The sequence below is a fragment of the Gymnodraco acuticeps genome, unplaced genomic scaffold, assembly GCF_902827175.1.
Source record: "Gymnodraco acuticeps unplaced genomic scaffold, fGymAcu1.1, whole genome shotgun sequence".
NCBI lineage: Eukaryota > Metazoa > Chordata > Actinopteri > Perciformes > Bathydraconidae > Gymnodraco > Gymnodraco acuticeps.
In genome coordinates, this window is record NW_022992001.1 from 1,287,904 (window position 1) to 1,314,238 (window position 26,335).

General features: G+C 41.5%; 1 protein-coding gene across 1 annotated transcript; it reads left to right on the top strand.

Moving 5' to 3' along the window:
- The first annotated feature begins 896 nt into the window (after nucleotides 1-896).
- Nucleotides 897-26,335, top strand: LOC117536432 (neuropilin and tolloid-like protein 2). The gene is made up of 10 exons (XM_034201279.1): nucleotides 897-1,420; nucleotides 6,711-6,767; nucleotides 7,023-7,166; nucleotides 10,182-10,430; nucleotides 11,212-11,259; nucleotides 11,733-11,860; nucleotides 17,583-17,811; nucleotides 22,392-22,505; nucleotides 22,643-22,773; nucleotides 24,500-26,335. The coding sequence occupies exons 1-10, from the start codon at nucleotides 1,411-1,413 to the stop codon at nucleotides 25,226-25,228; spliced, it is 1,839 nt and encodes a 612-aa protein (XP_034057170.1). The 5' UTR covers nucleotides 897-1,410; the 3' UTR covers nucleotides 25,229-26,335.

Sequence of the window (26,335 nt, forward strand, 5' to 3'; positions counted from 1 at the left end):
GGGATGGGAGTGAGAACGTGCTGGTGTGCGTGTGTGTGCGTGCGTGCGCGTGTGCGCAACACGTTCTCACTCCCAACCCGTCACATATTGACGGACGGTCAGGGCCCCTCCCCGTCACTATTACGTACAGGGTACCCCTTGGAAGTCAGGCTTCTACGGGCAGGGCGTCCCATAGAGTCTACTCTAGACCTTCATTGGCCCTGACCGTCCGTCAATATGTGACGGGTTGGGAGTGAGAACGTGTGTGTGTGTGTGTGTGCGCGTGCGTGTGTGACACACGCACACACACACACGCACTCACACACACACACACACACACATGGAAATAAAAAAAGTAGAAAAACATTTTGCTGAGTTTTAGACGTGTAATTTAATGCAATGCATATATGATGTGGACACTGCTAGAACACCCCTAAAGACAAACATTTTAGGGGTTTGATAGATTTGTTACAGGCTGCCAGTAAATTAGAATTGTCCAATTGCTTGTGATCTGCAGGGGCTTTTTATTCCATGTAGGCCTACATTATCTGAGACCTTAATTCGTCAATGCTAAACACAAGCTAGGAAGTTTGGTAGCAATAACTGGCCAAAATAAATCTGTACTAATAATGCACATTTCTTCATTTGCAACCTGACCATTGTCCCCTTTTATATAAATAATTCATATTTAAATGATACATCCCCCAATAATAAGCCCACGATGTAAATCAAAATGGTGTTGTTGTGTGAGATTCCTTTGAATAATTGCAATCTCTCTTAACTCAATGTTTAAATGTTTTAGTTCGCCAGTGCCGTTTTATTTTGAAAGGTATGACCGGAAATTGAGTCTGTGTTGCTTCTACTTTGACGATGCTCGTGACAAGCCACTCATTGATTTAAGCAGCGCCCACGGCATAAATGAGCCTCGCTCAGGATCGTTTCTTAGTTCAGACACGGACGGAGAGCAGACAGAGACAGTCTCTTCTCCTCCCCCTCTTCCTCCTCCGTACTCTTCCTCATCTCTCTTCTGTGTCTCTCCATCCATATGCGTCTTTTGGATACCTCTAGAGCGCGTCAGTCCGCCTGGATCAGTCCATCCTCCCTCCACATGTCCTCTCCACTGTAGTCCCACTGGACGCTGTTTTTAAGGTGATGATGATGATGATGATGATGATGATGATGATGATGATGATGCCTGGCTAAAAGGCTCGCAGCAGTCTTCATCCTCCAGCCAAACGCAGCGGGAGCGCCGCCTGAAGAAGAGCTTGGTGCTACTGCCTTCCTCTCTTGGAGCGATCTGCGTAAATGGATTTATGTTTGTCGAAGAAAAGTTGGATTTTGAAAAGAGCCCCGTGGACACGTAACATGGACAGATTCGGAGTGCGTTTGTAGAATCGGTGCTTTTGTGTTGGAATCACACCGGGAGAGGAGATGCACAGAGGTGAGTTGGAGCCGAGAGAATCCGAGATGCGCGTCAGGGTCCAGGGTGCGAGTTGGGCAGGAATATTCCACAGTTAATTATAAACTATAAATGAATGTACTTGTTTTTGTTTTGTTTTTCACCACAAGAGATGGTTTGTTTTCAGTATTTCAACCATGCAATTAGAGTGGCATGAAATAATAAAATACTGAATATCGATTAGTTTAATCTATCGTAAAAAAGAGACCGCTAATGCAATAGATACATTGGAAAACATTGCATCTCTCTTTGCTATATCTTTATTTCTCTGTATTTGATGTGTCTTTTATATCAACTTTCCATCTTGTGACCAATTGTGTTTCAATCTTTCTGTTTTATTGCCCACATAACTGATTGCAATTGCCACAAACCTAAGTGCTATTCAAGATCCAGTTGGTTAGCCTCACACATTTCTACGATTCAGCAGAAGCCAGCCAGGTTCTTCTGAGTTTGGTCGGTTTGAACCGGCTAGATCGACGTTAATGTGAAAATAAACTAAACTACTGTAACATGGTTCCTTAAACATATCATGATTCCACTGTTGCTTTTGAGAATGTCATCAAATTAAAAAGGATACGTTATTGTAATGTAAGGCTCCTATATGCTGGACCAGTTGAGCGTAATGTAATAATGGAGCAGAACCAGTGCAGCCAGTTTGAGGCTCTGAGGTGTGCCTCTGCCGGGCTATATGAGTGCAATGCGATTCTGATTTATGATGATAACGCACAGAAAAGGGCAAATCTATTTGAAACCCATCAGGGAGCATTAAGTGTTTCCTATAGCGGACACTTTGACTTCGTCTACATTTATCTCACTGACATAAAAACATGTTGTCCATCACACTATTCTACCCCAAAAAAGTGGTCACAGACAGAGGCACGTTTGCAGGTTTTGGTTTTAAAAAGGTGCCATTTTTTTCTTTAAGAATAGTTTGTATTGTTAATCAAGCCAAACGCTTTGGTTTGTTCTGATATTTATTTCACAAGAATACATTTATCTCACTGACATAGTTTGTCATAAAATTGATAGCAGATGCTAGGGTGGACTGGGGATGGTTGCAATACTTTTTTAATTTCTCTCATTTACTCGGAGCCTATTCGGTCGAGAACCATCAATTTGTTATATATTTAAATTACATATGTTCTCTAATTAGCCATTCCATTTAAATATGATGTTGTCTAAAATATAGGAAAGGAGCAAAGTATACGTTGCAACATACCCTGAGACAGTTGCAATACACATCATGGACTGTTGAAACATGTGTAAAATAGGCCTACTTCTAAATACACTATTCATCCTCTGCTGTGATCTGTGCCATAAAGTGCCACTATTTCAACAAGTTTTTTAGTTAAGTGTCTGATTTTCCACATTTTAGTTTTTTTAAACTGCACTTTCATGTTTGGAATGTTCTAGCACCGTTTACGTTGCTTTTAATGTTGGTAAAAAATAACACATTTTCATCGCAAATCACAAACTAGGTAAACAAGGTCAAATAACTATTTTCAGGGAAATAGCTATTTGATCTTCTGTAAACTGTACAATTTTCAATCATCTTACAATAATAAAAAAGGCATCTATAGCTATGTATAACTAAAATGCCCATCTTTAACAGTTTTCAATACAGTTAATTTTTACAGTACAACAATCAGCATAGTTTATTTAAAAGACAATGGAGGCCAGTGATGAACACAGGTTGTTGATCTGACACAATGAAGCAAGATGATTATACTTTTCCTCTTAGCATTGCTTTGGTCTGGCTCTACTCTTTACTGACTGGTTACATAAATTATAAGCTTATTGGCTATGCAAAACATAATGAGGGTCTCACTCTTATATCATCATGAAACATTTTGAAACGGTGACATTTTGGCTCTCCATACCTCCGACTCCCGCCACTGCCTCTCGCCAACAACAACTGAGACGCTCAGTGAAGCTTAGCTTCTTGAATCGTTGTTGCTAGCCGTTTCCGGTAGCTAGCCATGAAAGTAAACGGGTAGGCTAGCTAGCCGTAAAAGTAGGCTACATTTATGTTAATTGTATGTTTGTAGACAGAGTTATCTAATCATTTGTAGGCCTGTTTGTTCGCAGCAGTGCACCACCGGCACTAATCAGAAGTTATAACCTAGTGAGGCTATAATTAGCTCCTAAGCGACCACAGGTGTAGCCCACATCCTGTCACCTGTCATTCCACAATGGTGTCATTCTTAGCTTTACTGTTGTAGCCCCATTATTATGTAGGACTATTATGTAGCTTGTTTGTAGGAGTTAGCCTTTTCATTTAGGCCACACTTTCTCATTTGGACAGGATAAAACGGAACCCCACATTAGCAGGAATAATAATAATCCTTATATTTATTATAGCGCTTTATCAAAGACTCTCAAAGCGCTTTACAAATACACATACAGATCATACATGTAATGGTCATTTACTGTGGACAATACCCACAGGAGCAAATTCGGGTGAAGTGTCTTGCCCAAGGACACAACGGCCTGACTCAGTGGGGCGGGAGCGGGTTTCGAATTGGAGTTCCCCAACGCCCCCTTGATCTGATGATCAAACGCACAGACCACTGCGCCACCCGTCCCTAAATGTTATCCCAACCCCTACTCCGTCCGCTCTGTGTTACAGAAGGCTGGTGGCCTATGTGTTGCTTTATTTTGCAAGTCCTTGTTACATTTAAGGTAAAAGTAGAAGATTATCACCGGATTTTGGCTGTGTTATAAGCCAAATGAAATGCCATGACCCAGAATAGCAGGGCAATTTGTCTTTTTCAAAATGAGCAGAGGCCAGATAAAAACGTCTTTGTTTTTTGTTGACTTTTAATGTGAGGAATATTTGTTTTAAGGACTTTACTTAATATCCGGAGGCAGGACAGCAGATAGAAAGAGTTATGCCTGTTGGATGACCTGTATTTACAGTAAACCACTTCATCATCTAATGTTATACACACTTTCAAAAGAGGGTTTCTTTGTGTTGAAGTGACAACTCTGTTTAGCGTGTGATTTATTTATAATATTACAAAAGCTGTTACAAATACCTGCATAAATGATGCAACTTTTACCTAATAACTTATTTTAAATATTGATATGCTTGATGATACACATTCCTACCTCTGCAGCTCCAGGCATGTGTTTATCTCGCAGGTACTGTTCAACAAAACTGTTGTTTATTATTAACCCATATCATTTGAAATGATCACAGATAGGCCTACCTAGTTTTTTTTCGAGGGCAACATCATGTAACAGCGTCCCTGCTATCTACACAATTCATTATAATGAGTTTATTATAATCTGGAAAAAAATCCTCAGTAAGAGCCCAGAGCACATCTCTGTTGTACGCTTCTTGAGTGAGTTTGGGTGGTCTGCTCTCTAAATGTTATGTGCCTGTGGTAGTGACTCCCACCTACGATACTTCATTGCAAGATAATGGAGATAGAAGTAATGAGGAAGCCGTAGCCTGGGGGGTGTGTGTGTGCGTTTCAAAACGAGTCCATTCAAACATGCATTTGCTCGGTAGTATTCAACACTTGTGTTAACCATGCATTCCTCTTCATTAGACCCCCCGCTCTTTCTCTTTATTTCCTGCTCTCTCGATCCCTCTCTCCTCCACCCTTCTTCCCTGGGTGCCATTATGCAACATGCCACGCTCGCGCTTGCTCCGTAATTCGATGTGAGCGGGCCAACCTATTATGAACTCAGAGGGGATCAGGTCTACGGTGGTTTATCAGAGCGAGGCAACGTCCCCGCCGCCCCCCCCCCCCCCCCCCCTTCAGTGCAGATATCGCTGTGTAATACAACATATTTAACCTATTGTCTTTAGCCGTGCTCAGCCCAAATGACTGCTGTAAACTTTGGAGCCTGTAATACTGTGATTCTGCTAATGTTTCTGCTGCCTAGAGGCTACAGATTATAGATTGATGGTTTAAAACTATCTTGCTGCTGCTCATATTTTTACTGGTAGTAGCCTATTACCGATATCCAATTCCACTGCAGAGCTACTACTCTACTCTACGTACTACTACTTCTAATTCCGTCGCTTCTTTCATTATTCCATCTATGTAGCCTACCACTAGTGCGACCATATTACTTATAGCCTACTACAAATACTTTAACATTGCTGCTGAATTAAACTAAGGTACCATAGACTAAACACATCCATTAAGTTAGAAAGACATCTATAAAAAAACACATCAGGTTTGCGTCTGTAGATTTCTACTAAATTCATAAAAAGGTTGTACTTGGTTGTAGTTCATGCGTTATTTGCATATTTCACCATACAACACGTCTTTATTTACAATTCATGAATTATCATCCAAGAAGAACATGCTGTCTGATGTCACTTCACTAATCGAGCAAAAGATGCTGAATATCACTGGTGACATTGAACACATAAAAAGCAGTGATGGAAAAAAGTATCCAAATGTGTTACTTGAGTAAAAGTACTAATACCACACTGTAAAAATACTTAATTTCAAGGATAGGTACTGAATTGAGAATGGTACTTAAGTAAAAGTTTGGAAAAATAGGACAATTAACCTGAAGTATTCAAAGTAAACATACTCATTGCAGAAAAAACTCTTGCTTTAAATATTTGAATAGCAAATCTTGACATTTAAGAAGCCGGAACTGCGAAATAATTATGAACAAAAAACGTATTATTACTTAATTTTCTGTTATCACTCATGGTTTTAATGACTTTAATATATGTTGGGTGGTTTAATCTATATACCAAATATTTATATTAAAAAATGTTTCCTAAGTATTGGGTTTCAAAATCTGAAGTACAAGTACCTCAAATGTGTTAAGTACAGTACTTGGGTAAATATAGTTAGTTACTTTCTACCACTGATAAAAAGCATGTAATAAATTGAGGTGTATGACAACCTACCTCACATGTTAACATCTTCTAGGCTATCTTTTGCAGTCTTGTAGCTCCATCATTTTTAAGAGGGTTCATCACTAACAGTCTCTGAAAATGTCCATCTTGTATTGGCAATATCCTAGTATTAAAAACACAGGCCTTCATATGATTATATTCCCACAGCCATCCTCCTCCTTTCTCAGCAACACATGTTTTAATTAAATCAGGGATTTACTCGAAATTTGTATTGATTTATATTTGCTCCTTATTCATCAAGGTCAGGTTGCATCAATATTGCAGCTGTTCACACGTGTTGAAAGGATGTATCTTCTTTCCGATGTTGAACACAAGGACATAAACGCATTATTAACTGTGGCTTATGTGGTGTATCTTTTTTTTTTTTTTTTACAGCGTGGATACTCTTCTTTCTGATAGAAGAGGGTTTTGCTCTGGCACAGCGAACTAAAGGTAAGCTCCGGCTGAAATTCTCTTCTCTTGCAAAAATGCTGTTATGAAAGTAAGCAGTGTAAAGCAGGAGTATTATTTATATTCGCATCACAGGACAAAATGGTTTATTCTGTTCTGCCTTTTCCCCGTCTTTATTCCCTGCCTGTTTTTTCCTCCTTCTCACGCCAACCCTCTTCCCACTCTCCCTGCCTTCCAATCATTCGCTCATTGATCCCCTGACTCAATAACCCATCTGTGCGTCTGTTCTGCTTCAAGATCTCCCAAGCGACCATGGCGCCCAGACCCCCAACCAGAACGACTGCGGCACGTGGGTCCGCAACATCAACGGTGGGGTGTTCACGTCGCCAAACTACCCCACGACGTACCCACCCAACAAGGAGTGCGTTTACATCCTGGAAGGTAAAACACACGGCTCATTTTCATCTTCATTTCCTGCTCGATGCAGCTGTTTTCCCTTACAGCCTCACAGCCTCCTTCAGTGAATGTCGTTAGTATGACTGACATCGTTTTATATAACCTCGCCCCTATCCCATCTTCTGTTCCTTCGCCGTTGGACAATCAGCTTGGCATTTTTCGAATGAGTTTGTTTCACCCCACAGATATAACCTCTCTGAAAATGATGGAGAGTGGCGCTGCATTGTGGGTAGCCCTCTGACTTTTGGCCTAATCAGAGTAGTGCTGCGTTTATCCCCTTTGGCAGTGTGTGCCAGAAGACTCTGCTATTGAATAAAAAATGATGAACATCTGTTACACAACTGAGCTTTGGTTGCGTATCGCTGGAGCGTCCTTGTCAATGCTTTCCAGAAATATCACATCCATCAGTAATTTAGTGGCCTGCCACGCGGGAGACATAATGGAATCATTAGCGGCTATAGGAGATGAGGTCGGGGGTTTTGGCTGATGTGTTTTCACACTAAATTGATGAACTGTTTGTCCATGAAGTTGATGTATAGCCTTTAATGAGATGTGTGAGCTACTCCTCTGGCTGTGGTGTGGAGTAGATTAACACATGGCTCGAGGGCTCCCCCTGTGGATAAATCAAGCCTACACCTATTGTTGACGAATAAGCCTTCATCCCAGGCAGCCTACTGGTGTGTGCAAAAGAACACCACAGTGACAGATGGAACCTATCATTTGGTCTTGAATGGCCTTACTCATATCCATATCCGAGCTCCACTGTTGAGCCTATAATTCTGTTGCAGAGATGCTACTGTTTGGCACAAGCGCTAATCAGAAAACTTTGTAGTCATAATGCGTGGTTATTAAGACTCACCAATTATGTCAGTTCATCAGCTCAATGCATCGAGTGGTTATCAAGCTGCGTGTGTGTGTGTGTGTGTGTGTGTGTGTGTGTGTGTGTGTGTGTGTGTGTGTGTGTGTGTGTGTGTGTGTGTGTGTGTGTGTGTGTGTGTGTGTGTGTGTGTGTGTGTGTGTGTGTGTGTGTGTGTGTGTGTGTGTGTGTGTGTGTGTGTGTGTGATAGAAAGTTACACAGAGAAAGAGGCTCAACACACCAGGGGGTGAACACACAGGAAGTGCAGGCACACAAGCTGCTCACTGAAGCAGAAAGGGAAGGCTCAAATTCAAAGAAGAGAACAGAGACACAATCTCAGAAGCACACTGCAGCGTACGCATGTAACCGCCCTTGACATCGCTCTCTTTTTTTCCGATTTCGTGGCATGTTCAGCTTCTCCCTGCCACAGATGATTCACACCCCCCCCATCCTTAGCGTCTTTATTTAGTACGATTCATATCCCAAGGCAGGCATGATTTCCGCTCGTTAAACACTTCCTGTGAGCTCTGTCCATGCAGTATGGAGACATGTATGACGAGCGACTTGTGAACAGTTCATGCTGTGGTTGCAGTGTTCTGGATTCACCGACTGAGAGATGGCACTGCTGACATATCAGGCCCTGTCTCCGTTTGTGTGTGTGTGTGTGTGTGTGTGTGTGTGTGTGTGTGTGTGTGTGTGTGTGTGTGTGTGTGTGTGTGTGTGTGTGTGTGTGTGCAACTGTGATGCATCCCTGATGTGTGGATATGCCCCTTTGAGTTTGATTTATGTTATCTGTAAAGGATACGATAGTCGGCTTGTTCTGTTCTCTCATGATTTATGCATGCATTGGTCATACACGCTTTTAATATTGTCAAGCATGATTGAAAGGCGCAAACCAAAGCATGAACAACGTGTGGATGATCTTATAAGGTCTTAAGTTCAAGTAAGTACATAATTATGTGGTCTTTAGTCACGGCTCCAAAAGTAAGAAACATTTTAAAATTCACTACTAATAATACTTGAAATGTCCGATACCAGTTAAAAGTGATACAGATATCGATAGAGTAATGCATTTTTGATTGCTTTTTAAATGAATTGTGTTCCCACCAACTGAATGGATGCTTTCAGTTGCCTAAAGTGCAGCCATCAATCATCCCATTCCAGATGATTTTTACACATTTTGAAAGTGTTTGAATTATTCAACTATTTATTTATACCATGCTCAACTTCACCGAACCACAGACTGTAAAGGTTGTAGCAGCTATGGTAGGGGGCAAATCACACCTTGCATTAAATCAAATAACTCAATGGGAGGGTCAGTGGGTCAATCCCCAACCCTGCAGTCAACATGTTGAAGCATCCTTAGGCAAGATACTTGACCCCAAATTGCTCACATGCATATATACAGTTACATGTATGTAAGACGCGTTGGATAAAAACCTCCAGCTAAATGTCATCTAATGTATTTTTCTTCTTTGACTGTAATTTATACAGTATATACAAATGTACATATATAAAAATTATTGTGCAACCAGTGCCTTTATTGTAGAGAAATAGTTGTTATAGAGAGACAGAGAGGATTTCATGCAGCAATTGTTCCAGAGCCAGATTCGAGTGTCCTCTGCTTGGGGACCCAGTGCATGGGTCGTGTCCTGGTTTATTTGATTGGATTCTTGATCAATACCGAGAACCCAAACCCAGCCATGCCAGTGTTGAGCTAAGGTTATGCTTCCTCAGGGCTGATATGCAGCAGTGCATGCTCCCTTTAGTGCTCCAGGTGCCCAATATTGCTCCATCATTCTGCATTCATATCCTGTCATTGAAATGCAGCTATGTCTGAGTGCCAGAAGGTCATCACTCTAACAGATAGATCAAATCAGTAATGTTACAAATTCCATGTTTGAGAGGGGCTTTACGTTCCTTCACGTCACTCTTAGCAAACTTCTGAAAAGTCAGTTGAGGGTTACGTAACAGCCCAAGTGTTCAACTTCAAAGTCCATATTAACTCATATTTGACTCTTCATGCATTTGATACTTTCCAGATTGTTCTTTGTCCTGCAAAATACAAGATTGAATTTGTGTTCCGGTCATGGATTTACCCCTATTGTTCCCTTTCTTTTCCCCACTCCCTCATTCCCCAAAGCTCTACCCAGACAAAGGATCCAGCTGGCTTTCGATAAGAATTACTACATCGAGCCATCTTTCGAGTGCCGCTTCGACCACATCGAAATCCGGGATGGGCCATTTGGGTTCTCGCCCCTCATTGATCGCCTGTGTGGGGGAAAGAACCCGGGACTGGTCACATCGACGGGACGTTTCATGTGGATCAAGTTCACTAGCGACGAGGAGCTGGAAGGACTCGGATTCCGGATTAAATACACCTTCATCGCGGGTAGAGTCACTTAAGCTGTGTCTCTGCAGGGGATGTTGTTACACAGTACACTAAACTACATTTATTTGACAACCCACTTTTCAGATGAACATTTCGCATTAAAAAACATGTGATAAACATTTAACTAAAGATTAAACCAGTGCAATAGCTGTTTGGGAAACAAAATGGAAATATTAACCAATATATTTCTAAAAGTTAAGAAAGAAAGTCTTAAACATGAATAATTATCAGATCTTTGTTTGTCTCCAACAGTAAAATGCTGCTTGATGGAACAATGACCACAATATAATAATGTGACATATAAACACATACAATGATAAATGAGATATGGAGCGCATTTCTTCTGAAATTAGTACTTTTACTTGATATGCTGTAATTACATTTGCTGATAAAACTTTGACCTGAGTGGTCCAATCTCTACCAGTCATGCGACACCCTTCTTCCTTGAAACATATTTTCTCTTGTTGAATACCAGTAAAGATGATTTAGCATGGGCTAGCTGGACATCCACAGGTTGCTAACGGGCCCTCCAACATTATAGCCTTCTTTCTTTACTCTTCTTGCTGTACAGCAGACACGTTCCACATCAGAGCCTTCTGAATCCAAAACCCAATATGCCTGAAATCAATGTCTCCCATCAGGCGACCGATATTAACTTCAGAGAGACCCCTTTCTGCGTTATCTGGCCCGCCTTCATGGGATCTTATCTTGTGTTCTCTGCTTACCAATTTCTGCTGTGCGGATTGAGACTAATGTGCCTCCCAAATCTTATAATTTTTAGACCCTGATTTCCATCTGCACGTGGGCGGACTGCTAAACCCCATCCCAGGTAAGCTCTTCAGAATTTGCGTTCGATCCTTTTTGAAGAGCTCCTCTGTGCTCAGAAGCTTACCGGAGGCAATCTCTGCGTCTGACATGAATACTGAACACGCAAATGTACCTTGACAAGCACACAATTGTAAATGAATTGAACGCATGTACATACAGTACACACACATTTAAACACATGAAGGAACACACTGTTTCTTTTTTCCTCACTGTCTCTCTTGCCTTTGTTCCTCTGTCTTCTTATTGTCTTTGTCCTAATCCGCTGTGCTCACTTCAATTCCACCTTAAATCTTCTTTAAATAAAACCCTTTACCTGTCTCCCTGCCTCCTCTTCCCATCGAACCCTTTTCCTTTTGCTCTTCCTCCTCTCTTTCTCCACTTTTTATTCTATCTTCTCATGTGCCCCTATTTGACCTTTCCTGTCTTCTCCTTCGTCTTTCCTCCCCCCTCCACATTTCCTCTGTCTCTGTACAGACTGTCAGTTTGAAATTGGTGGATGGGATGGGATTATTCGCTCCAGTCAGGTGGAGGAGGAGGAGAAAGTGAAGCCTGGTGAAGCTCTGGACTGTATCTGGACCATCAGGGCTCCTCCTCAGTCCAAGGTCAGTACAAGGGAACACATTAGTTCTCATTGCTTCTATTTGATCCCATAACCTATTGTTGGTTATTTCCAAACTCTCCATTTTAACATAGCTTTTATGCAAATGTTCAGGTTCATATTTGGTTTTATCAGTGTCTTTACTGCGACATGTCTCCATGCTTTAATGTTCAAAAAGCTCTTTATTTTCCTCATACTGCCTGTGCTGCAGCACCTCTTTTCACCCTCTGTCTGAAACCAGAGCCCAGTCTGCTCTGATTGGTCGACTGGCAGGCTCTAAAGTGATTGGTCAACCACTAAAATATGTCCCGTCCCTTAGCCAATCATGTGGAAATGTTTTGGAGCACTAGCCAATAGAAACATGAGAGTAACATGTTAATGTCATTATGTTACAGAAGTTAATAAACGAGTCCAATCAAGGCGTTTCAGGCAGGGGGGTGTGTGTGTGTGTGTGTGTGTGTGTGTGTGTGTGTGTGTGTGTGTGTGTGTGTGTGTGTGTGTGTGTGTGTGTGTGTGTGTGTGTGTGTGTGTGTGTGTGTGTGTGTGTGTGTGGTGTGGTGGTGTGTATGTGTGTGTGTGTGTGTCTGATAGGACCTCTTTAACACACTTAAAGTACTTATGAAATAAAATATATAAACATCCTGAGATCTCACAGCATCATTTAGTATTCAAGGTCCTGCTCCACTGAACTATTTTGCACATCTTTCCGAGGGCTTTTCATAAGCAGAATGTTTCTAACTGCACTCATGGTTAAAATGACTGTAACGTGTGGCAATGGTTTGAGAGGCTTTTACAAATGATACAATTGCTCATTGTGGTGAAGCATGCCGTCTATCCTAGAAAAGATATGAACAGACTCGAGGGGTGAGAACCAGAGGGGCGTAAGTGACATTTAACCAACTTTACAGGAGAGCCAAAACAAAAAATGACCATACTTTATCCTGACTTTGTTTATTAAATTCAATCTTTAATATGAAAACTTCATAAACATGTGGATGACAATATACTTAATGAACAATATTTTGACTTTCATTGAAAAAAATATTCTTCTATTTTTTTTAAATTCGGAATAAAATCACATGCGCCTTTTTGAAACTAAGATTTTATATCATATGAACTAAAAAAAAGGGCGTATCTGATAAATATAGGAAAAAGGCTTTACATTAATGAGGTCAAAAGTAACAGTAATCAATTGTTATAATAACAATATTATATGAAAATATCCTTATATCATATTAGTTCATTGAATGTAATTATTTTAAAAAAAAAAACATTAATAACCATTTTGCCAAATAGTTAATTATTTAGCCATTTCCCCAAATAACGGATTGAAAATAGGCTACCATCATCACAATGGACTCTCCATTGTGATCATATAAAATATCAATATCACATTAGTTCACTGAATAACAATAAATTACATTAAACCTGGCCTAATAACTGTTTGGCAAATCAAAAACTACTTTAGAACATTGGGAATGTCAAATATAGCAATATAATTATATACGACAACAGCATATTTCATGCAGATCATGTAAGTTTCAGATTGATTTGAAACGACAAACTAGCCTACTCTGCCTACATAGGAGTGAGGGATACTCCCATTTGTGCGAGTATGTCTTTCTTTTTCACAGCAGTGATCCCAGGTGGACCTGTGTGCATCTTCTTTGGTTCAATTGCATGAGCACCTCTGGTCTCCTGCTTTCCAGCTTGCAGTTTGGTCGGACAGCTCATATTTGAACTGAATCCTTTTCGGATCCTCTTTTGTGATCCTGATCCTGATTGTGATTCTGATCCTGATTGTGATCCTGATCCTGATTGTGATTCTGATCCTGATTGTGATCCTGATCCTGATTTTGTGATCCTCTTTTGTTTTTGCCATTTCATTTTCTGCCAACAAACTGTTTGTCTCTCTGTGTCTTTGGTTCTGTTTCGGACCGTGTGTTGTAGGGCTGTGCAATTAATCGTATTTTAATCTCGATTACGATTTTGGCTTGCAACGAGGTCCACAGTTTCCCCGCAGCGAGGCCCCCCCCCCGCCCCCCTGTTGACAGTTCACGAGCGTACCCCCTCGACTTCATCCACCACATCACAGTCATCAATTAAGGACGCACTTTACAGTGCAACGGCCTACTCAACCAGCTCGCAAGGACACAAAGATATAACAGATCCATCACATTCTACATAGCTAAAGACATGTGCCCGGTTAGTACGGTTAGCAACCAGGGGTTTAAGCAACTGGCTAACACTATGGACAAGCGTTAAGCGATGCCATCTCGGCATCATTTCACCAGATCTGCACTGCCTGCCCTATATGACAAATGCCGTGGGGAAGTTAAAAAAGATGTGGCTTTAGCTGAATACTTTGCAGTTGAGTTATACTTAAAGTGCAGGGTAATCAACTGTTAAAAAGATACTGTTCAAATTATTATTTATTTTTTAAAGTTCAATAAATGGATGTTTTCAAAGTCAATGAATAATCGTATTTAATAATCGTGATATCAATATTGACCAAAATAATCGTGATTATGATTTTTGCCATAATTGAGCAGCCCTAGTGTGTTGTGAGAAGGACTTGAAATCCAGAAAGTCACTGTACCCAAGCTCAATCACCTTCTATGGCCTGTTCCCCCTTGCCATCCTCACAAGAGTGTACAGTAGTACCCCCTCCGAACTGTACACAGGCCCTTTTTTTCTGTCGGTCTCAATGGCTGCATGAACACTGTCACATTCCATCTTGCTGTGCACACTCCATGAATGTATGATCAATAATGGAGATGGGCAAGGTTTTAACTGCATGGAGACACATGGCACTAAAACCAGCATTCCTGTTCTGCCCACCACATGTGTCAGAGTACAGCACCACATGCTCAGTACCTGAAAGAGTTGACAGATACTGGAACATGCATGTTCTGATCTCTGATGAGTTGAATTCTCTGTTGAAGATGGATCTGTAGAAACTAAGTGTCCTTTGTCACTCAGCATTGACTTTGAATCCTGGATTATTTCATTCTCTTCATCAAGCTCTTCTGCATCTTGAAATAAGCTTAGTAACACTTCTTCAGCAGTGAAAAGCTTTCTTCTCATGGTTGACCTAGCTTGCTTACATATGGTGTCAGCCATGTTGACTCAAGTGCTATCCAAAGGCTTTACCCATAATACATTTCTCAGGGCCAAAAGGGCGTAAGTGCACTTACGCCCTTTTGGCCCCAAATAGTTCAGTGTGTTCTGTGTTAGGTCATTTGGTTTTTGATGAATAACTCTGGATTGGTTTTGAATTCACATGCACCCTTTTGGTAGTAGAAAGAGCTCATTGAGAGCTTTCATTTGATATATATAACTCATTTTTGACCAAAATGTCACTTACTGGTTCTGGTTCTCACCCCTCGCAGTCATCCAAAATAAGAAATCTGATGAGAAATAGTTGAAGGCTTGTAAACAGAGATAAATTAGGGGTGATGTTCTGAATATAAAAAAGAACCGCTCAGAAATCTAAATAGCATGTAGTAAGCTTTTAGTATCAACATAAAATCTCCCTTTATACTGTTTTGTCTTGTGTACTGTCATAGCAAAGGTGATGTCAGTGCATGTTTCTGTGAAGAATTCCAGTAACAATGAATGTGTTTGTCTGGGGTTTTCCTGAATTTCATATTTTGTAGGAATATAAATAGCATATAGTTGTGTTCTCGTTGAGAAAATATACTCTGGTGGTCATGTCTGTGCTGTGGATGTCATTTAATGGGTAGTGCTAATACACAGAGAGGTTAACACATTTATAAAATACAGCCCTGAAGATTTGTTAACAAATCAAGAGTGAAAGCCCGGTAATGTGTGCTCTCATAGGTTCTGATATTTACGAGTGGATATCCTAAACGCCACTGAAGTTCCAAACATACCCTGCCTAGCCTTGAGTCAATGCCGCTCTGCTTCCACCTCACGGCTAAATGAGTCATCAGCACGCTCCTGTGCTTCCGCCTCGCCATCAACACACACATTCATGCACATCACATTAAGTATAAAACAGCAGCTGACACAAACAGTCACAAATTACATAATATACTGTCACATAGGGTATTGTTAGCAATTACACAGTTTACACTCATGTTTCAAAAGTCATATGCATACACACGTAAACATTCATGCATGAAGCTCTGCCTAACATCTCTCTCACACACAGATTATACTGTAATTTCACTGGTCAGACATGTGCAGTGAGGGGCAGCAGTGAAGAGGGTCTGAATTTAGCTACAGCCTTGAGTCACCGCGCCAGATATTAGCTCGACCCAGCAGAAGGAGCAAAGCAGCAGCAGCAGCAGCAGCAGCAGAGCAGCCTCTTATGCTGCGTGGTTACAGGTGCCTGTGGGCTGAATGTGCTGAAGTTTAATCTAAAGTTTTCAACCTACCGCTGAATCAAACAATTCAAAGACATTATTTTCTCATTACTTGGCAGGATGAGATTCAACACTTAGGTGCCAACGCTGCTGTGAGGACATGTGGCTGGACAAAACACAGGCTGTGTAGGCGAATTTAACAGAGCTTCCAATCACAGTAGGAAAAGAACAGCTGTAAATGTAAAAGAAGAGACAATATCAACATTTCATGGCTTACTGGGACACAACAGATCAGAGTAGGGATATGAGGAAAACATATGACGACGTTGGAAATTGTAATAAAGTATTTACTTGCAATAAACAATGCAATATTATACTGCCTTTCGGCTGCTTTCAGTATAGAGTGGTGCAGGAATGAGTTCCAAACCCTGGAAATGAGTTTAAGCATTTCCGGGCTCCCTCTTCTCAAAATCAATGATCTTTTCAAATAATTGTAATGTCTGTGGTAACCATTACCTTACAAGAATTTCCCCTTTTGTTCTTTGACATAAAATATGTCAGAGAATACCAAATTGGTGAAAGTCTGAAAAACAGCGGTTCCTAACAAATCGCCAAATAAGACTGCTAAATGTCATAACTCCGAACATTAGCCAAGTATGTGATCGTTTATAGCCCAACATGTTAAACTTGTGTTTTTGCACAGATCTTAATGTATGCAACATTCCAAACCCTAATGGAAATATCACATTGCTTCAAAAAAACATATGATTGTGTTGAAAAATCACAATTATGATAATACTTACCAAGCGATATGAAGAGTTCTCAACTCTGACTTTCTGCTACTGTCAGTACACGTCTTAAATACAACAGTTTCTCCAAGTGAGCACATAGAGTATGCTCAGTCCCTGTGGCTTTCTCTAAATTGAGACACATCCCAGAGAAAAGAGGAGACTGAGGTAGACGTAACAGACCACGACAGATATTTTTAGACTGACTTTTCTCAGGAGCAGAGTTATTAGTGTATAAATTAAGCATGCTTGCATCACAAGTTATAAAAGATTTAGATTATTTGATTTTATTGTCCATCAATACATCTGTGGTCGATCTTCTTTGTGGTTTACCCTGTCCCTATCCAAGCATGCTCTAGCAAAGACATAGGGAGATCGCCAATCTATCAAAGGGGTTCTACTCTGATCTGTTCCTTTCTATTCATTACTGGTGTCTGGATGTTTTAAATCTATTTGCTTTCCTGATTTAATGCGGTGCCATATTTCCCATGTATTTGCCTTCATTAAGAGTGCAGTTTCTGAATGTCATTAGACAGCTGTGCCATTTATCTAAGTCTTACCGGGAGTTATGCCCTTCATTTAATTTGCTCCTCCTGTCTGTTTGCAGATCTACCTGCGCTTCATGGAGTACCAGATGGAACACTCCAATGAGTGCAAGAAGAACTTTGTGGCCGTGTACGATGGCAGCAGCGCCATCGAAAACCTCAAGGCCAAGTTCTGCAGCACCGTGGCCAACGATGTGATGCTAGATAACGGAGTGGGAGTCGTGCGAATGTGGGCTGACGAGAAGAGCAGACTCAGCCGATTCCGCATGCTCTTCACCTCATTCGTTGACCGTGAGTACAACATACCTCAGCGTTGGCCGTACTGGCAATACCTTTTCTATTCACACACTTTAAACTCTTTTTGCTATTACTTAGAAGTTCATTGCCTTCTCAAATAAGTGGTGCAGGGATGACTTATTTCTGTAGGCTGACCCCGGTAGAAAGCGTCGCAAATTGTCCAGCAATGAAAGCCAATGGGATTGTTCTATTGGATTTTGGAATATTGTAGAAAAAAGATCTGAGCCAAACCAAAGTTAAAGCACATTTTGTTCAGCAGGGTATTTTCCACACCAACACCGCTATGCTAAAGGCAGCTAATGTTCGGCGTGATGACGTTTAGTAGTCTCATTTAGCCTCTAGATATTTACTGATGTATTTCATGTCCTATATCAAAACAGGGAAATCTCCAAAGCTTGTGTTGCCCCACCTTATATCGGGAGTCTATCTAAAACCATTGACTGAAGACAAGGGAACCTGGAACTACTCAAAAGCTCATTTCCATGTATAGGTCTCATTCCTTCACCACAGCTATCTCTTCACTTATTACAACAGGATGAGCTTCATTACACAGTGATTGATTTTGAACTGATTGTTTGTCTGTTTTGTTACAGATAGATCTGAATGTGTTCAGAAGTATACTGATAGCTAATAGACAAAGCTCCATTCCAGTTGCCCCTCATAACTCTCTGTGTGACACTCTGTAATGGATTAAAAGCTGTATCCACCCACACACAGAAACAGATACAAGAACAGTTGATTTATGAGGTCCTGCTTTCTGCCTGCATCTGTAGGCACTAACACACACTGTGTATCAACTGTCATCTCTGAGAGGAAAGCTAATTACACTGTGCCATGTTTATAGCATAGATATGAGAAAACCAATTATTTATTCCAGGATTTTAAAATACCAGAAAGTAGGAAATGTTTTTATATGCATGTCACATCGTGATACAGTGGCTATTATAGGCCACTTACAAAGGAAAATAGGAATGTATCTATTTTGGTGAAAAGAAAAGTAGGGTTCATTTATCTAATGGAAGTATTAATACATTAAGTTTTAGCATTTCTGAATGACAAAATACGTTCAAACGGATGTTGTTAGAGGTTTCTCATAGAGTAGCAGGAATTACCATTCTGGAAACATTTTTTCTGTTAGCACCGTAATATTTGCATGAAATGCCTGAATAGACAGAGAAATTAATTACCACATTCTACTGCACAAGTCCCAAATCCTAAGTGAATGCTAATGGTGTTTTCATCAGCAAACCCAGAACCATTGCAACCTAATGGCATTTTAAATTCAGCAAGGGTGTATTCTTTTTTTTAATCTGAGAGTCCTTAATACCGTTTGGTTCCTCATTCATTCTGATCACATAATTCATTTCAGAGAGTCTCTTGAATCACCCACACACTTTATTTGTTCAGAGTCAGGGACTGTCTCAAAGTTTACTTGGAGGTCAGAGGGAGACATTCATCTTTGTCACTCAGAGAACAACTTGAGGTTTGCCTCCTGCCAGTGGCGTAACATGGTTGTGATTGGCCCCGGTGCAAATATTGTTTTGGGGCCCCCCACCCCCATCGACCCAAACATAAGTGCACGCTGATGCGCTCACACACGCACGGACATACACAACCACTCAGAAGCACCACATGTATAGGCTATCAACAACAGCCTGTCCTGGCCTCAAATCACCACAGCCTGACAACGGCACAGCGAATTAAGAAGAAGATTAAACCTGTTTCCTTGATGTTTGTCTCTGGGGAATGGGCCGGTAGGCCTACATAGACCGGTCGCTATAATATAGCTTTTGATCTTGGTGTTGGGGGTCTCAATAGCGCCATAGAGTCCCCTATCGGTTGAGGTCCTTGGGGGAACTGTTGGACCACCGCCGGGCACAGCCAAATCCAGACACAGCCACGGCCACGGATACAGCTTCACTTGTGGAGCTAGATGGCAATGATGGTGGTGAGGCAGGTGAGCTATCGTTAGCCTCTGGCTCCGGCTGCCGCTGCATGTCAACATTGCTAACGTTAGCGCTCAATTTCGAGGACAATGTATGACAAAAAAAACGGTCTAATTTTGTCAGTTTAGCTGTTACATCTCCTTGTTCTCTCTTGTCCTTTCTCTTTTGAGCACCGCTCTTGTGCTTTGGTTTGCTGTACATTATAAATGCAAGCTATTACATTTTTCATAATGCTACCGAATTTGCTGCTGCTAGCTACAGTACAGTACAGGTTGATTAAACAGTTCGCTCGTCACGCAAGGTATCACATGACATGAAAGGGAGCAAGGTCATTGGACAGACAAATTACAAATTAATTTAGGTTGCTTGGTTACTTTGAAGACTGCGTGAACCGGTCAATGCCATTGGGGCCCCAAAACACCAGCTGCACCGTCAATAGTTACGCCACTGCCTCCTGCACTTTGTCTTCTTAGCACCCATTTCCAAATGGCGCCTTTTTCTCTGAACCTGCCTCTTATTTCAAATGTTTCCAATGAGAACAGAGCATGTCGTCACATACAGCAAATTCAAGAAACAGCTCTTCAACAGGCGTGGCTGTTTCTATGCGATCGCTCTGAGCGAGTTGAAATTTGTTTACTTTTTAGAAAAGGGCTTGTGACCTCACTGTAGAAGTTAGAAGAAATGCTTGTCAACAGCAGTGATACATTATTGAGATATCGTTCTCATTGAAACAATAAAAAAAGCACTGGGATTGTTTTTTGATGAAACACTGGAAGGAAGATCTGCCAGCACCTTTCTCAGAGAAAAGGGTGCACAAACCCATAATGTGCTATAACCATCCAACAGAAGCACCTCTAAATCCAAAATATTAGGATGCTACTGAACACATATACAGGCACACTGGCATACACACCCATTGTGAGTATGTGTGTGTGTGGAAGGAGGGTGGGGGTAAGAGGGTGAAGCCTTGTTGACACCCTGTGTGAAAGGCTACATTTTGAAGGCGGGACACACATAATGGATTTGGAAGCGATCACAGTGTCAGAGGAGAGGCTCGGTCTACAGGGAGATAGATGGGGTGGACCCTCTCACTCGCATAAACACACACACACTCACACAATCACTGTGGACCTCGGAGCAGAGCGTGAAGCTGGTGGAGCGGACCACAGTCTGTTTCAGCTGTGATAAAGACTCAGCGGCTGCAAATCCAGAGCTGGAACATTGGGGGAAAGCGGCTGGTGGAAGAGAGAACGGGCCAAAGAGACTGAAGGCTGGGTATAATGTACAGGCCTTCTCCTGTCATGATGCACTTGCTGAGATACTGACCAAGAAAATAAGGAGAAATCCCTCCATGTTTGTAGTAGGGAAGAGGGTGTGTGCACTTCCTGACTGTTTTTGGCATAATCTTTTCTGTCCGTGCTTTTTGATATCATTTTGCAATCTATCTTATAATGTTATTTTTCAAGATTTTTACTATTTATCTTTGTCTGTACACATGGCATGTATTGATTGTGTGTCGGTCTTGGTTGAGGGCTATCCCTTCTGTTACACTGACTTCGATTTCTTCCTTTTTTTATCCCCTCAAAATCGTTTTTGGTGGGAATTGTTCAGGTTTGTGATTTAAGATTTAGTGCTACAGGGATCAGTGAATGGAGAAAGGGAGGGAAGGAGGAAGGAATATATGGTCGAGGGGTTTGGGGGATGAGGGTAGGGACGTGGGGATGATGAGATGAAAGGATAAAGGAAGGGAGGGATCTCTGTTTTTGACTTTAATATATCAAAACAGAAAAATGAAATTTGTATTAATGATCAACAGTTAACTTTGTGCCTGCCTGCTACACAATTCATTGGGCCAGAATAAAAAATAAATGAAATATTATGCATCTGCTTATCAACAGACTTCAGCTATATCTATCCCCACTCCTCTCATAAGAACCAGGTTTCCCTCACATTTTGCTGCAGCACCAAATCGTCTACACCAAACCCTAGCTGCGTTTTCCAATTCCTTGCAGCCGCTCCTTCAGCCTGGCAGTGCATCGATCTCCTGAGTCCAGCAGCCAGCCTCAATTACTCGCCATCTCCGTCTCTGCCAGCGCAGCCTTCATACACCAGTCACTTTAATGTGTGCTGTCTCACGCCACTTGCCTGAACATTTGTACCACACATGAAGCCATTTCAACTACCAACCCACGCCATGCTTTTCTTTTCATCTTTTCCATATTTCTCCTTCCCTGCCTTATTCTTCGTTTTCCAGCTTCAACTCCTCTCTCCTTTCCCTCGTCTTCTCTAACTCCCTCGACATGAAGGCTGCAGCTCAGTGAAGCTAACATCTCCTCCCCTCATCACCCCCTGATGTCTGCGGGGAATGATGATGAATGGCCTTGTGTGGACTGTCTTCACATTTGTTTCTTCACAGAACAATAGTACTTTTATAACCTGCCCCTGCAGACTTCTACAGCGACATTATCAACCTTTTATTTATTGTTCTGTTTTCTCGTTATCCTCAAAATAGCTTCCAGTTCCTTTTAAAGAGTATCATAATTTACCCAGCACCGTCAGACAGCTGCTTATTTCTCATTTGTAATGTTTGTTCCCCTTTTCTCTCTGTGTATTGTCTTTTGCCCGCAGCCCCCTGTTCAGGCAATTCATTCTTCTGCCACAGCAACATGTGTATTAACAACTCCCTGGTGTGCAATGGAGTTCAGAACTGTGTCTACCCATGGGATGAAAACCACTGCAAAGGTAATCTTCCTCTTCCTGCCAACCTTTACCAAATATTATGGTTGAATAGGATTCGTTTCTGCAGGTGTCGTAGGCTTGGTTTTCTCTTCATTTTGTATCATTCTTTCTTCCCTGTCCTCACCCTCTTCTTCCTCCAGAGAAACGATCTAAGGGTATTTTTCATCAGATCACTAAGACCCACGGCACCGTCATTGGTGTCTCGTCAGGCATCGTGCTGGTTCTTCTTATCATCTCCATCCTGGTCCAGATGAAGCAGCCGAGGAAAAAGGTAACCCACCCTCTGTGGTTGACCTTTTGTTCAGCAGGAAAGAGGAGACACATAATTGAAAGTGATGGTGAGGTGCTATGGAGACTGAGGAGAGAATATTAAATACACCCGGGGATTTCACACCATTAGACACCATTTAAAGGATAATGCAGTTCAACATAGGTGGAAGCAGGGTTGATTAAAACGCAGGAAGTTAGAACAGAAGACACTTTCATTATTGGAAATAAAGGCAAAACAAACAGAACCTAACAGATCTGCCCTGTTACACAACAAACAAGGATCTTACAAAGCCTTAACAGAAAACCAGGACTTCAATACAAGCAGGACTAATGAGGGGATAGAGTGCGGGTGTACAAGAGGTCGGGTGGTTGAAGGGCTAATGGGGAACAGGTGGCACTAATAAGGCTGGGACAAATAATAAAAAAACAGGAGGGAAAACATAAAGGACAGGAAGTAAAAACAGAAAGCAAATACAAAAAACAAGATCATGACAACAGGCGATGTGTCATTTCAAGGTTATTGTCTCTTTTGTTTAACCTGTTAGACCCCAAGCCTGTTTTTCAGGTCTCAGGCTCGAAAATGACATTTCCAGAACAAATGACCATATCTTCCCTTCTAAAAGGGGAACATTAATAATCTTTTTTCTCAAAGTAATGATAAACCTGTGAGTTGGATGTAGAAGTGTCAGAATCAATATAGATGTTTTTTATTTTAAAGATTCAGAAATTCAGATTGAACATAGTAAAAAACTGTAAATTATAGTGTCCGTCCAAAGATTATTTTTTACTTATAGTGAAAACTACCTTGGATGATGGTAAGGTAGACTAAACGCTTTAGGAATCCAAAGTACAACATATAATAAGTACCCTGTATCAAGATTGATGCAAAACAAGTGACATTTTACCTTTTTAGAGAGGTTTAGCAAAAAAAACTCCACCTCTGGGGCCATTTGGGTGGAAATGGGCGTTTTTGCCGTTTCTCTGGAACCCATTGGTCGATTTTGATGATTGACATCTCTTTTGAACCGTTAGAGCCAACAGGTTACCAAATAAGGAGTAAGAGTGACGCGTAGCCAAAACCGGAGCTGCAACACACTCTGGTGGCTACCATTAGCAGCACATTTTTGTTCCCCTATTAACTTGTCTCTGTTATTTAAATTTGGCTGGTCCATTGAGAATTTTGTGGGAAAAACTGTGTCATTAATGGGTTTCTCCGGCATGACTCCCTAACATTTTGTAAAAGGTTGAATCTAGCTGAGCTGCTGTATTTTTGACAATAAGTAGCTTATTATTTAAATAAGTGAACACAAATCAAAAGAAAACTAATAGTATGTCATTGATTACCCATTAATGAAAGGAAAAAAATAACACAAATATTTAAAAGGCAAGATGTTTGAAGTTCCTATATATATTATGGTGGATATTTACTTTCATCCCCTTTAATCCTACCACCTTTGTAAACTTTAAATATGAAACCCCTGAAAACTTGATTTCAAATCTTACTATGATATATCATTTTGTATATGTATTTGTTATACATAATCAGATTTGATGTACAGTGGTCTGGCAACATAGAAACGATCTACCAACCATCATCGGCTTGTTTCAAATGTTGCTAAATTGATTAGAACACAGAAATATGTGACATCCCTTTTTATCATTGTGGAAACTACAGGCTTTCTAATCCTTAAATCTCAACGGTCTAAATGGATATCCTTCTTCTCCAGGTGGTAGCTCGCAGGCCCGGTGTTTTCAACAAGGCGGGCTTCCAGGAGGTGTTTGACCCGCCCCACTACGAGCTCTTCTCTCTGCGTGACAAGGAGATTTCCTCAGATATGGCCGACCTGTCCGAGGAGCTGGACAACTTCCACAAGCTGCGGCGCTCCTCCACCATGTCCCGCTGCGTGCACGAGCACCACTGCGGCTCGCAGGGCTCCATGGCGACCGGCGGCGGCAGCATGAAGCACAGCCGCACCACCCTGAGCTCCATGGAGCTGTCCTATCACAACGACTTCTCCAAGCCACCTCCCATGAAGACGTTCAACTCCACGTCCAGCTACAAGAAGAGCTGCTACGGCTACAAGCAGCACTCACAGACTCACGACTGCGACCAGCAGGTCATCGAGGACCGCGTCACAGAGGAGATCCCATGTGAGATCTACGGCCGTGGTGTAGGAGGAGCCACCGGTGGAACCATGGGAACCATGGGAGGAGGACCGTCAGGGATTGCAGGAGGAGGGATCGGAGGACCGGTGGGGATCACAGGAGGAATGGCGATGGCAGGGGGAATGGGTATGGGGGGAGGAGTGGGCATGGCGGGGCCCAGTGGCATCGCTGGAGGGATCGGCGGTGGGATGGCAGGAGCCTGCGGAACCCTCGGTGTCCGCGGCAACAGCGCTCGCAACAGCACCACAATAGTTGACCCAAACCATCGCTCCATGTCCATGGACTTCTAGGCGAGGAACGGAATGTCTTGAATTTCACTCATTGGAAGAAAAGACAGAAGAAAAGAAGACAGGAGAGATCACATTAATCTTAAATTGATCACTCCTCTTCCCACTTCTGCCTTTGCTTTTTAAACAGTAATAACATAATTACACACTTAAGGATCTTCTCTCAAACAGTCGCCTGAAGGTTGGGAAACGAATAGGGATCAAGGATCCAAAAGACACAAAAAAAACGGACTATGGTTCCATTATTAAGGATTCTGAACGACGTAGGGTGCAGGAGACATATTATCTCTCCTCCGGTCTAAAACTCATGTAATCTCTCCGTTTCATAAGAAGAGGGTTCTTGCATGCAGACCCAGACTTCTCTCTGTTTGGGAGCCGATACGACCAGGTAACCATTCTGAAACAAAGAGAGAAAAAAGATGAAGACACACCCCTGACTGAGTTTCTACATGTATTCACCTGTCATGCACAGATATATGATATATAGTGTGTCTTCTAATCATTTGAGTCTTTATTTTTTGTCAGTGTACTGTACTGTTAAAACCAGTATATATCCAGCCTCATGACGACGCTTGGCTTTTAACTCCTTAATCTTTTACAGATGTTGCTCAGATGATTTAATGATGGTGATGATGATGAGGCTGATGATGATGATGATGATGATGACGATGTTAACGATGTGATATAACTAATAATTCTGTAATTTTAATGGTTACCTTACACATAATTGGAAGGTAAACTCCATTCAGTCTCTCCTCAGGAAGAGCACATGTAGAGACTTATTTTAGTAAGAAATACAGAGAGAGAAAGGTCTATTCGTGCTCTGTGAGCTTTATAGCATATGGGCGTTATGGCTTTAAGTGATCATTTATGGAATATAAAAATGTGTGGTTTGAGTCCTGGACTGAATCAAAATAGCAACCATCCCACTCCCAAACCCCCTTAGCAGGAGAAAATATAATTTCTCAATTCCCCTCATGAACTGAGTGTGTAAAACAAGCACAACCTGTTTCCATGAGGAGACGGACATGTAGCCTAAATGGGATTTATGATTTGAACCACTGGTTGTATTATTTCATTCTGTTGAATTAAATGAGAGCATACTCACCT

What these genes read in the sequence shown, in the direction of transcription:
- LOC117536432 (XM_034201279.1), top strand. An exon ending in ACTGCTAAACCCCATCCCAG is followed by an intron (nt 11,260 to 11,732) that starts GTAAGCTCTTCA and finishes GTCTCTGTACAG; the next exon opens with ACTGTCAGTTTGAAATTGGT. An exon ending in GGGCTCCTCCTCAGTCCAAG is followed by an intron (nt 11,861 to 17,582) that starts GTCAGTACAAGG and finishes GTCTGTTTGCAG; the next exon opens with ATCTACCTGCGCTTCATGGA.